General features: G+C 32.3%; 2 protein-coding genes and 1 non-coding gene across 3 annotated transcripts; 2 read left to right on the plus strand and 1 right to left on the minus strand.

Moving 5' to 3' along the window:
• Positions 1-701: 701 nt before the first annotated feature.
• LOC109805887 (RHOMBOID-like protein 1) lies at positions 702-4,287 on the minus strand. Its single transcript, XM_020368155.3, has 6 exons — positions 3,691-4,287; positions 3,408-3,571; positions 3,058-3,221; positions 2,675-2,928; positions 1,443-1,569; positions 702-1,216 (listed from the first exon to the last, which is right to left on the minus strand). The coding sequence occupies exons 1-6, from the start codon at positions 3,999-4,001 to the stop codon at positions 1,091-1,093; spliced, it is 1,146 nt and encodes a 381-aa protein (XP_020223744.1). The 5' UTR covers positions 4,002-4,287; the 3' UTR covers positions 702-1,090.
• Positions 4,288-7,167: 2,880 nt separating this feature from the next.
• TRNAG-UCC (transfer RNA glycine (anticodon UCC)) lies at positions 7,168-7,239 on the plus strand. Its single transcript has one exon. It is a non-coding gene; the product is annotated as a tRNA-Gly (tRNA).
• Positions 7,201-10,109, plus strand: LOC109806104 (PGR5-like A protein). The gene is made up of 7 exons (XM_020368467.3): positions 7,201-7,607; positions 7,700-7,768; positions 7,866-7,952; positions 8,416-8,659; positions 9,285-9,358; positions 9,500-9,598; positions 9,765-10,109. Exons 1-7 carry the CDS (start codon positions 7,371-7,373, stop codon positions 9,846-9,848), a joined length of 894 nt encoding a protein of 297 aa, XP_020224056.1. The 5' UTR covers positions 7,201-7,370; the 3' UTR covers positions 9,849-10,109.
• Positions 10,110-11,206: the final 1,097 nt, after the last annotated feature.

Here is an 11,206-nt window from a genome sequence, read left to right on the forward strand (position 1 = left end):
ATGTTATTTTATATACATGCCTTTTAACACCCACCCCCCCCTCTTTTTTTTTCCTTTTCATATATCTCTTTTTGTTTTCTATCTTACCGAACAACCTAAATGATAACTCTCTTTGTACTTCCTTTTTTCATTTTTCTATCTTACACGTAGGAAGCAAACATATCCGGAGAGAAGAAATCTACTAACTTTTTTAACTTTAGAAATAAAAATAAAATTTTGGATAAGATTAAAAAAATATATAAAAATTGTGATTATTATTTTCAGTAAAAAAAAATAATAATAAAGTTTTACAAGAATAAGATTTGTCTTTATATAATCCTTTTCTTTTTATATTCTGCTCTCACTATCCAAAAAAAAAATTGAATTTCTTTCTGAACGAATTATAGTGTCTCTTGACACAGAATTGTGCCAAATAGGGTTTTTAGTTCAATAGTTCAATTCTCCAGTCGACTTTTTTTCTTCAGTAGCTGAATTTTAGTTAAGTACAAAATTCAAACATAAGTTAATGAAGTAAAACAATTGGTGATTATTTTAAAAAAAATATATACACCGAATTACCAATTGGAACTATATAGCCATATAGGTGGCCAACGAATCAAAGGCGGTTACAATAAGCTTAGTACAATAAAATTATAAATTCAGCAGGCCCTACTTTGATGTGTAGAAGCTAAAAAACACATGAAAAGCACTGCAGCTTCCAGTATCATCAAAGGATATAACAATTATAAGATTTTGGATGTCTAGCAAAACACATAATCGCTGGATTAGACTTTGTTTAGAAACAAAATTCAAAGCTAAAACTCTAAAGCATGCATTGTTTTCTTACAATCATTCCATTTGACAGCATTTACTATACTTGAGGAGTATTTTGCTTCATTAATCAAATACAACTTCCTCTCTTCTTCTGTTACAAAAGAATTATAGCACATTGTGATTCATAACTAAGATGGAAATGCATTGACAAGAATATACTCATAATGGCGGTCATAACAACCCTTATTGCCTATCCAGAAGAAATAATTTCTCTGTATGATCATATAGACAAGTTGTTAAATGGAATTTGCTTTAAGAAATGTCGCATGTGTATCTATCAATTGCAAAGTCGAGAACATAGCTGTTGTTGAGCCTCCGTAGAGCTACTATTTGAGAAAGGGTAAATGTCACTTCTCCCATTGCTCAAGCATGTTATGTTAAGTTGGTTTCCTATTTGTGTTGACTGCACCATTGCAGCAGAAAACATCAGTATCAAAATCAACTTAGATACAAGAAAAACATTGTAAACAATTTCCTTTTTAAGTGCTTGAAATTCTCAGGTATTAAATCATCTATAGATTTGGCAAAAAAATCATACAATTTCTATCAACCCAGCCACATAATGCATTCCATTGTTTGCAGCTATAGGAAACTGCATGGATGCAGAGTACACAGTGAAAGGCACTAACCTCACAATACATTTGTTGTGCCTTGCAGCTCCATTTTGAGGTAGGGACACAACTCAAGTAATGACACCATGAGCAACGGTCATTCAAGTTAACACTTCGAAGGAGCAAAACCAGCCCAGTGATCAACCTGACAAAATATACAACTTTCAGATTTGGGGGCCTAGTGTGATATAGCAAACTGCAAAGCACCCAACAGAGATAAAAACACAAAGGTAGTAATAAGATAAATAGTACTTCACAGGCCATAAGAATCCATAGTTGTAACATGGATTTATGCATCTTCCAATGGAACAAAAGCATAGCCAATGTACAAAGAACTAACAAAGAAAATTATCTCACGGGACACTGCATGTATAATGAAATTTTATTGTCTTTCCACTAGAGCTTTGGTTCTGTAACAACTTGAGTGCCCACTAAAGTTGAGGGACATATGTCCAACTATGAACTCCCCCTCCCAAAAATAAGCCCTACCAGGTAAAGAGAGCTTTCCAATACTAATGCATGTCTGACAAAGAAAGCCTCTGTAAAACCCATGAACAGACACTCGCATAGAATCTTAAATACGAAGTTGCAAATTTCTTTAACATAATTGTTAGAATCTGACAGGCTGTGATTCAAATAGTACAATTTGGCAAGCCAACAATTTGAATTGTAGATGATTTTGAATTGTGTGATACAAGGATAAAATTGGTACAATTCTGTATCAACTTGAATCACTCAATTTATCAATTTGTTACTTTATACTTTTTAAATGATCAAAGAATTTGAAAAGATAAGCTTAAATTTAAGGAACTCAAGGAGCATTTTATTTGGACGTTCCATTGTTCTACTTTCAATCTTTTGAAACATGGGATTCACACAGTTATGATAGGATTTGTTTTGTGATACTTTTGGATAAGTTGTTATGTCACTTTCTAGTTTAAAATTATCACATTGAACATTACACATCACTTATCACATATATAATACATTTCAAATCATTTTACATTGTGCTTTTGAATCTTATGATTTGGTACACTATGATTAACGAATCAAAAATTAGTTTAGCAATTTTCAATTTGAATCCCCACTTTGATAACCTTGTTGTTTAACATTAAATGAAGCAATGTGTTTAGGAAAAAAAACTATCAACATCCTAATCTAGTGTAGATATCAATGCAATTAGATCCCCTAAGAAAATAGAAGGAGGTGTTCAAAACAGAAAAGAAGAAAATATACAAAAGAGAACATACCCGGCAACCAGTAGTATGAAGGATATGAGCCACAGTACATACTGATAAGGTTTGTGCTTATATTTCAATGGTGGTGCAGAATGAGAATTCCTTTGTCTACTAACCCATTTGAACTGGGGGCGAATCAAAAAGATAAATCCAAGAAGAAAGCCAGAAACAAATCCTCCAATATGAGCAAAATTGTCCACATGAGGAAGGATTCCAACAGCTAAATTGATTACGACGATGACTATAAGAGTCAATAATGCCGCAAACTGCAAAACAATACAAAAACAAAATGGAAAAGAAATAAAATGTGTGTTGCACAAAGACGGAGAGGATCATTCATTAGGAAGCAAACACTATTGAATTTAACAAACACATGGATTGATTAATTCATTCACCTTATTGGCATATATTGTCCAATTTATTAAGAGCTCTGATAGCATGCCTCCTAGTAACCCAAATAATGCACCAGAAGCACCAACGGAGATACCTTCTTGTATGAATAGGGAAGACAGTAAACTCCCTCCAAAACCAGATATCACATACAGAAACCCAATTCTAACTGCCAAAAAGGACAAGCAAGGTAGAAGTTTCAATCAGAAACTAAGATAGTAGCTAAAGTCTGCTAACTTTCTTCCAAAACATTTATGCAATAAACCCTTAACAAGGTGAAAAGTTTTGGTTATGAAAAAGGAAAACGAATGAATGATAAACTAAAACAATGCAGGGATAATTACCAGAACCATACCAAATCCAAATTCTTGCTCAAGCCGAATTCCAATGAAAACAAGACTCAACATGTTGGCAAGCACATGAACAACCCCACCATGCAGCCATATACAAGAGAAGAGGCGCCAAACCTGGTGTCTATGAATCACTTTGTTCACTTCAAGAGCACCCATCCTCTCTAACCTAAATAAAAATTGAATTTTTATCGTCAACAGCACAATTATAGCATGACCCATGATTGAAATATCATTATAAGGAAAATAAAAAACATGTTTTTAGGTGAGGAGAGGAGAAGAACTGACGTGATGGAAGAAGGACCGAAGAGGGGGTTCTCCTTAAGAGGCTGGAAGGAGAATCTTCCGAGAAAAGAGGCAACGCAGGAACCGTGAAAGGAATGCTTAGGACAATCGTTGATATACATTGTGACGATGAATATGACAATGTTGGCAACGACGAAAACGGGCACCAGCCACGGGAACCAGCGCTTGAAGAGGCTGAAGTGGCGATCGGGCGGCGGGGGATTCGGCGAGGGCCTCCGGCGGCCCCTCTCGGCGGTGTCGCGGCGTGGATGGACCTTGACCTCGACGGTGGAAGAAGATGGGTCGGTCCCCATGATCTTCCTGCTCCGTTTGAGAAAGATGGAAGGTTCTAACGCATTGCAGTAATTAACATACGAATTGGGAAACGGAATCCAACAAAAGTACAGCGTGCAAAGTTATGAAATGGAAGGTTGGTGTTGGTTGTTGTTCTTGTTTCCCATGTCTCGTTTCTTGTTACTTGTTTCTCTTTGCCTTCCACACCAATTCTCTAACCGATGCCACCTACCCTACCGATCTTTAGTTTACTTGCTAACCAATTACTCACTTTCTTTCTTTCTCAATCCTTCTTCTTCTTCTTCTTTTTACGCCTTAATATCAAATTATTTTATGCTATCGTATTTTTTTTTTATTCATATTTATATATTATATATACAACACTTATCTTTCCATTAAAGATAATATTCTTCACGTATAAGAAAATCATTATGTACATTTAAAATCGCTCTCTAAATTAACATTTAATATTATTTTATATTCAAAATTTAAATAAGATATTAAACTCATAAAATATTAAGAAAAGTCACTTTTAGATGATATTTAGTGACTAAAGTAAATAATGGTTCTCACTTACAAGTACTTTTAAGACTTTTAAGAGTAGATAAAATGAGTTGAATTTAACTTATAAAATTTATATTGAATCTATAAATAGTTTATATGAATTGAACTAAATTGCATATTAGTTAAGATAAATTAAACTGAAGTATTTTTTTTATTTCATTAAACTAAATTTAATTATATTATAAAAATTTGAACTGAATTTTAATTCGAATTATACTAAACTGTTATGATACTTTGAATTAAATATTTTTGACTTGATGATCCATCAAGATGAGACACATTTGTAAACTTTATTTTATTTAAATTTTTTATATAAAAAAATATATTAAAAAAATCAAGTCAAACAAATTCAGTAGATTTTAAACCTAAAAATTAATCGACTAACATAACTTGATTAATCTATTAGGTCCAACAAAATTAACACAAATTTTTTCAAATCACTTTTTTTGAAACTTACGTTGTTAGATTATTGAACTAACACATTAAAACATAATATATTAGATACATTTAATTTTTACATTTTCATAATTTAATTTTGGTCAAAATAGTTAAATTTTTTTATATTACAATACTATTTTTTTTTCATCCCTCAAGTCCTTCAACACTAATATCACTAAACAATGCAATAGAGTAACAAGGGTAACAAAGAAATGAATAAATATTTGTGATGTGAGACCTTGAATATAATATTGAATAAGAGATAAAATAAAATATTTAGTGAAAGATGTAAGAATGAGAATATTTTATTACATGTGGACATTGGTGTCATATATAATAGAAGTACAATGTCACGTGTGAGTTATTAAACCAATGCATAATAAAGTTGGCTAAAATGTGACAAAAGTCGGTCTCGATGTGATTAAGTTGGTTTAGGCATTTTAGGTCGATTTAGATGTCATTAGCCAATTTGAATTTTTGTGAATTCGACCAAGGATTTCTTGAAACAGTAGGTCTCAAGTCGATTTAATTGACTTGTTGTTGTATAGTACTCCTATAATTTATTTATATGATTTCTCAACAGATTGAAAAAATAGTTGAAATGAGAGATTCATCATAGCTAGTCAACTATATTTATTATAGGTATAAGTCATGGTTAAAAATTGGTTATTTTACATTAATAATATGGTCCATATTTCTGTAATTATGCACGCTTTACTGTGTGTCGGTATTGGTATCACTATAAGAAAAAAAATTAAAATATCTAATATTTTTGTTTTTACAATCCTAAAACATTTAAACAATTTTATTAAAATAAAATAACAAAATTACCTCAGTACGCCAGTGAGCAGTATGCCTAAATTAATTCGAATTTCAGTGGGATTGTATGTAAGAATATAATTAAGGTATAATAATATATTTTTAAAACCTGGGATTTCATGATTATTTCAAGATCGCTAATCATTTGCACACGATTTGAAGTATTTTAGTTTAGTAGTTTTGTTGTTACATAATATCATAGAATTATAAACGGGGGTGACAATATATTATTTCCATTATTTTAATGGTAAGTTTTGACGACATCAGTCTCGACGTTTATGGCTATACAGTCAAATATTTGTATTTCGTCTAAGAAAAAATGTCGACGCAAAGTGACAAATGTGAAAGAATTATAATAAGTTGTTGAGTCGAGTTTGAAAGAATAGTTTATTTGCCTAAATTTTGATTTTGGAATATGAAGGGGCCGCATGACAATTTTTTTTTTATCACGTTGATTTTTTATTAGACGTATATTTTTGCGTAATGGATTTGTATTCTTGGTTTGATTTTATGATGTTGACGTGGGGAACACATGTTTATAGTTACGTTACGGAAAAGGGTCTAAGAATGTATGCATCGTCCTCGTCTTCTAATTTCTAAAGCAATTCCATTCCTGCATTGTCTTCCAAGCAATACCCTCATTCTTCATTTCCAGTTCTCCGCTAACTGCCAAAAAACAACATTCTCATTCTTTTCTTGCTCCTTTTTTTGTTTATTTATTTCTAGATTATGAACATAAATGAGACAGTGCTGAAGCTGGACGACGAATATACATGCTTAATTAAAAGAGAGAGAAAAAAAATAGGACAATTTTTGTTTTTGTTTTCTCATTGTGTCTGAAAGCATATTTGAGGGTAACACAAAAAAAAAAAAATGAACAATTTATAATCTAACTAACTCACTATTTTATTCACTACTCACTAGGAAGTAACATGGATGATAACATCCTTCATTCAACAGATTAATAATTCAATAGATTAATGGACAAAGCAAAATCGAATTTCACTCACAAGTTCACAAGGAGACTTTTATCACATGTTACTCTTAGCTCGTGGTATATATATAACCCAAGGCTCAATTTGCAACACCAAACATGTATCTAATTTATTTATAAATAAAAAAAAAAAAACCCAAAACTACCAAAATGATATGAGGAGACACCTCTTTCTCTAATTTTTTTTAAATGTATTTAAACATAAAAATGTTGAATTTATAATGTTAATTAAGAGACAAGATAACAAAAAAAATACTATATTTTTAGAATTTTTAAATAAAAATGGCATTACATGCTTGATGGTTTTATATTTTTGTTGGTTCGTACAGTAACGTTTCCAATAGAGAGACTTCAACCAAATGATCAACAAGGCGTTTGTAGTCCAACGGTTAGGATAATTGCCTTCCAAGCAATAGACCCGGGTTCGACTCCCGGCAAACGCAGCTTCCCTTTTAATTTTGGTCTAACGCTAACGCAATAATATCTCATTTTTGGTCTCTACACAGAAAAGACAGAGCAAAATAGATAGTTGGAATATGATTGCAATTTGGTGAATCGGTGTCTCTATTTGTTTATGTGGTTACGCTCTGTTCCCCTTTTCTCAATTTCTTTGTATTCCAAAGCGAAGCGTAGCACGGTGATGGGAGGTGCTAGCGTGTTACAGTTATCCATATCCAGATTCAGAAGCAACCGCACCGTTTCTCTGTTCTCCGTTCGAGCCTGCAACGACCACCCTCGTGGCCCATCCTGCATCTACGTTGGTCCCCTCCACACCGCCACCAAGGAAACCCTCGAAGCTCTCTACTCCCAGGTCGTTTCAACATTCATTTTTTCTGTACCCATTTCATGTCACTCTAAAAAGTTCCGTTTTTTAATCTGCTCTTAGTTTTGCTTATTCAATAGGCGCGGGATGCATATTACAGTGGGAGTGGGGAGCCTTTGATTCTTGATGACATGTTTGATAGAGTAGAGGTAGCGTATCTATCTATTCGTCCTTCTTCAACACTAAAAGGTTCTTATTACATTAAGTGTTTAGTATTAACTCGTCTTACTTAAATTATGGAAACAGTTGAAGCTTAAATGGTATGGTTCTAAGTCGGTTGTCAAGTACCCTCGATGCAGTATCAGGAGGCATTCAACTTATGCTGATGCCGACGTAATTTTCTTCACCAATTCCACTCTCTCAATTATTATGTTTTCGTTTGTTTTTGTTATACAAGTGTGAATGTGAATGTGAGTCTCACATTAAATAAAGTTGGGTATATTGAGTAACATATAAGTGATAAAGTTTATAAATTTGATGTCTTAAGGTTTTTGGTTAAGATTTGGTGTTGAGTTTATCTGTGTAGTTTGCTCATGACCTGCTGACGGAGTTCTCCATAGTGTTTAACTCCTTTGTGTTCGCAACACATTCATGTTAGGAATATGTTGGAAGGTTTAGTTACATTTATGTGTGGTGTCATATGTTTTTATTGAATGAATGTCCTTCTTGTTTAGGGTACGAGGACATATTTAAGTGGTTTTGATGTTCTGGTTCTCCTGCCTCTTTTTTTTTTTTTTTTTTTCTTGTCTTGGATTCTTCACTTGAGTATTGAGTGTTGTGTGTGGATGTAGGACAGGAAGATCTGTCTATGGCTTTGGCATTAGCAAGCTTATGGTCCCTATTTCTTGCAATTGGCTCTTTGGCGTGTGTTTGGCCCATGTTTTATACCGTTACAACAGCTTATCAAAAAGCATTTGACTCAGGATTATCATATGGTAGCCAAGCATCAGGACTGGGACTAGGGCTTCTTTTTGCGGTAAATAGCAGTATCTTCATGGCGCTGGGTTTGGTCATTGGCTACCCAGTTGCTTCAGCTTCAGGTAAAAATCATTTTCAAATTTAAACTTCAAACATTAGTTTAAATTAAATGGCTGGGTTTAGTTCAATTGATCAAATTCGTGATGGAAGAGGTTTTGGTAAGGATAACACGTACAAACGGTTCCTTACATACTTTACTGCTGATTTTCAATTAGAATTAAAGTTTCACCTCAGAAATTTTTGTTGATTTTTAATCTAAAAATTTATTATGTGAATTATGGAGGTAAAATTTAGAGAACACTAATAGCACCTAACGGTTAACAAATTGCATGAAAGTTTTGTCCTTTTGGTAATTCAAGAAAAAAGATATTCATTTTGTGTTTGGATCGGTGAGTTTGAACTCACCATAATTTTTGGAATCAACAAATAGTTGTTTTTACTGTGACCTCACCATGATTTTATCTATTTGCCGAAAATACACCAATCCGAACACACTCAGGCTGTGTTTGAATACTCATCCACACACATTCTCATACACTCAAATGGAAAAGTATGAGTGTAAGTGGATTAAGTTGAACGTACGTTTAGTTTTTTCAAATGGTAAAATAAACATGCACTCAATCATTCACTTCAACGGGTTTGCTTCTAGAAATATGTATATGTGTTATTAACTGCACATTTTCACAGTTAAGGTGCTTCAAGGCCTGTGGAGGAATGATTTAGCGGCACTAAAGGGTTCATGTCCAAATTGTGGAGAAGAGGTGAGTCGTTGAGTGGTCTCTGGTTTGTTTTCCAACTCATTGCTTCACTGAGTGGTCTTATTTGTCCGGCTAGAGAAGCACATATTTAATGTTTAACTTCACCTAAATCGTCCTCACGGAATTGAATTCATTTTCTTTAAGGTATTTGCATTTGTGAGAACGGACAAGGCTAATAACTCACCCCATAGAGCAGATTGTCATGTGTGTGAATGCTTATTGGAATTTCGCACCAAAGTGGAGGTAATAATATATATATTTTTTACTTCTTGCATAAGGCAGTTCATAAAATTAGACTGCTATTTAATTCTCATTTTATGAGTAGAGAGAATAAAAACATGACACAATGTGAAGCAAGAGTAGCAGGTATTTTGCTCTTTGCATGACAGATGATGTTATCATTTTGCAGCAACCGGCTTTAAGATTAGGTAGACAATGGGTTTATGGGCGTATTTACCTTGTTCGTAGATCCAGACGCCAGAGAGGACTGTAAATTTTCTTCTCATCAGGGGCTTATTATGATTGTGAATATTCTTAGTAAGGAATGAATAAAGCCAATTTCTATTCAGTTCTTCATAGTCTAAAACATTTTTGTTAGAAATCAGAAGCCATCTTGTAGCACTGTTAGAAAGGAAGTAGTTCTTCCTTTATTTGATGGCGTGTTAGTGTTAACGATTTCATATTTTGAAGCTGTAATAGATATTAAATATAATTTTAGTAATGAATGATTAAATACAAACCAGTATGTTTCCAATTGCCAATACTGAAATTAAATTTCTCTTTTATTCACATATTAACATGTTATGGTATCTGTGTCTAAAAAACATTTGTACGAGGTTTTTACCTCTGTCATTTTCTAAAAATATAAAAATATTTCATGTTACCAAACACTGTATATGAGATTACTTAATCACAACTTTATTAATAATAATAATAAATTGAGTTTTCCATCCTGTAAAAGGTTTTGCTTGTTGCACATGATAAGGCTTATTAATACCCACTTAATCACCATTCTTTTAAAAAAAATACAACCTTGCATATATAAAATTCAATATTTCAATTATCATTTTCATTGTCACCATAGGTATCGTATCTACTAGGGAAAATATCACCAATTTGATGGTTCTATAATACTAGCCCTCCTTATACATTTTATATACTCATAATTGTCATCTATTCTCTTTTTCTTCTTTTTGAAATTATTCTTAAATCATAGCATTTGTGTCAATACATTGCGGAATACGGGAAAAAAAAAAAAAGAGAGAGAGAGAGAACCAAAATATTTTATGAAATTTTCAATAAATTCAAGGAAATAATCATGCTTTTGTCAAAATTAGAGCAAAAAAATTGCTTAAACTTTTTGTAAAAAAAATCATAAAAAAATCTGCACAGAAAATTAAAAAGTTTAACTCATATTGTATAGAGAAATATGTTTGAGAAATGAAAAAAAAAATTATATTAGAAGAAGGAAATTTAATCCTACTGTACAAAAGGCTTGACAACATGAAAGCATGTATTTAATTGGTTTTTTATATAGCATAATATTTCTTACATCTATAACCAAAATTGTCTCAAGTAGTAATGCAGTGTAAGAGATATCAAAATAAGTGTCAATGCAGTGGCAGTGTTAGAGAACCAAAATATAAAATAAAAAAAGTAAATGACTACTGATGCACAAAAATTAAAGAGATAACAAAAGTGTTAGCAATATTGGCAGTCTACCTACAATCGGCAGTGATATGTATTTTTTTAATTAGGTTGTATAGGGGTTGAATTTTAATCTTAGATAAAAAAAAATTATATTAGATATTTATTTTATATGTTCTTATAATACTTGTTGAATATTAGTTT

The sequence above is a fragment of the Cajanus cajan genome, chromosome 10 (genome assembly GCF_000230855.2).
Source record: "Cajanus cajan strain Asha chromosome 10, NIPB_CcT2T_4, whole genome shotgun sequence".
In the NCBI taxonomy this organism is placed as follows: domain Eukaryota; kingdom Viridiplantae; phylum Streptophyta; class Magnoliopsida; order Fabales; family Fabaceae; genus Cajanus; species Cajanus cajan.

What these genes read in the sequence shown, in the direction of transcription:
- LOC109805887 (XM_020368155.3), bottom strand. Translation starts at nt 4,001, where the DNA reads ATGGGGACCGACCCATCTTCTTCCACCGTCGAGGTCAAGGTCCATCCA. An exon ending in GGACAATATATGCCAATAAG is followed by an intron (nt 2,929 to 3,057) that starts GTGAATGAATTA and finishes ATTGTTTTGCAG; the next exon opens with TTTGCGGCATTATTGACTCT. An exon ending in CACAACAAATGTATTGTGAG is followed by an intron (nt 1,217 to 1,442) that starts GTTAGTGCCTTT and finishes GCAATGGTGCAG; the next exon opens with TCAACACAAATAGGAAACCA.
- LOC109806104 (XM_020368467.3), top strand. Translation starts at nt 7,371, where the DNA reads ATGTGGTTACGCTCTGTTCCCCTTTTCTCAATTTCTTTGTATTCCAAA. An exon ending in TCGAAGCTCTCTACTCCCAG is followed by an intron (nt 7,608 to 7,699) that starts GTCGTTTCAACA and finishes CTTATTCAATAG; the next exon opens with GCGCGGGATGCATATTACAG. An exon ending in GTCCAAATTGTGGAGAAGAG is followed by an intron (nt 9,359 to 9,499) that starts GTGAGTCGTTGA and finishes ATTTTCTTTAAG; the next exon opens with GTATTTGCATTTGTGAGAAC.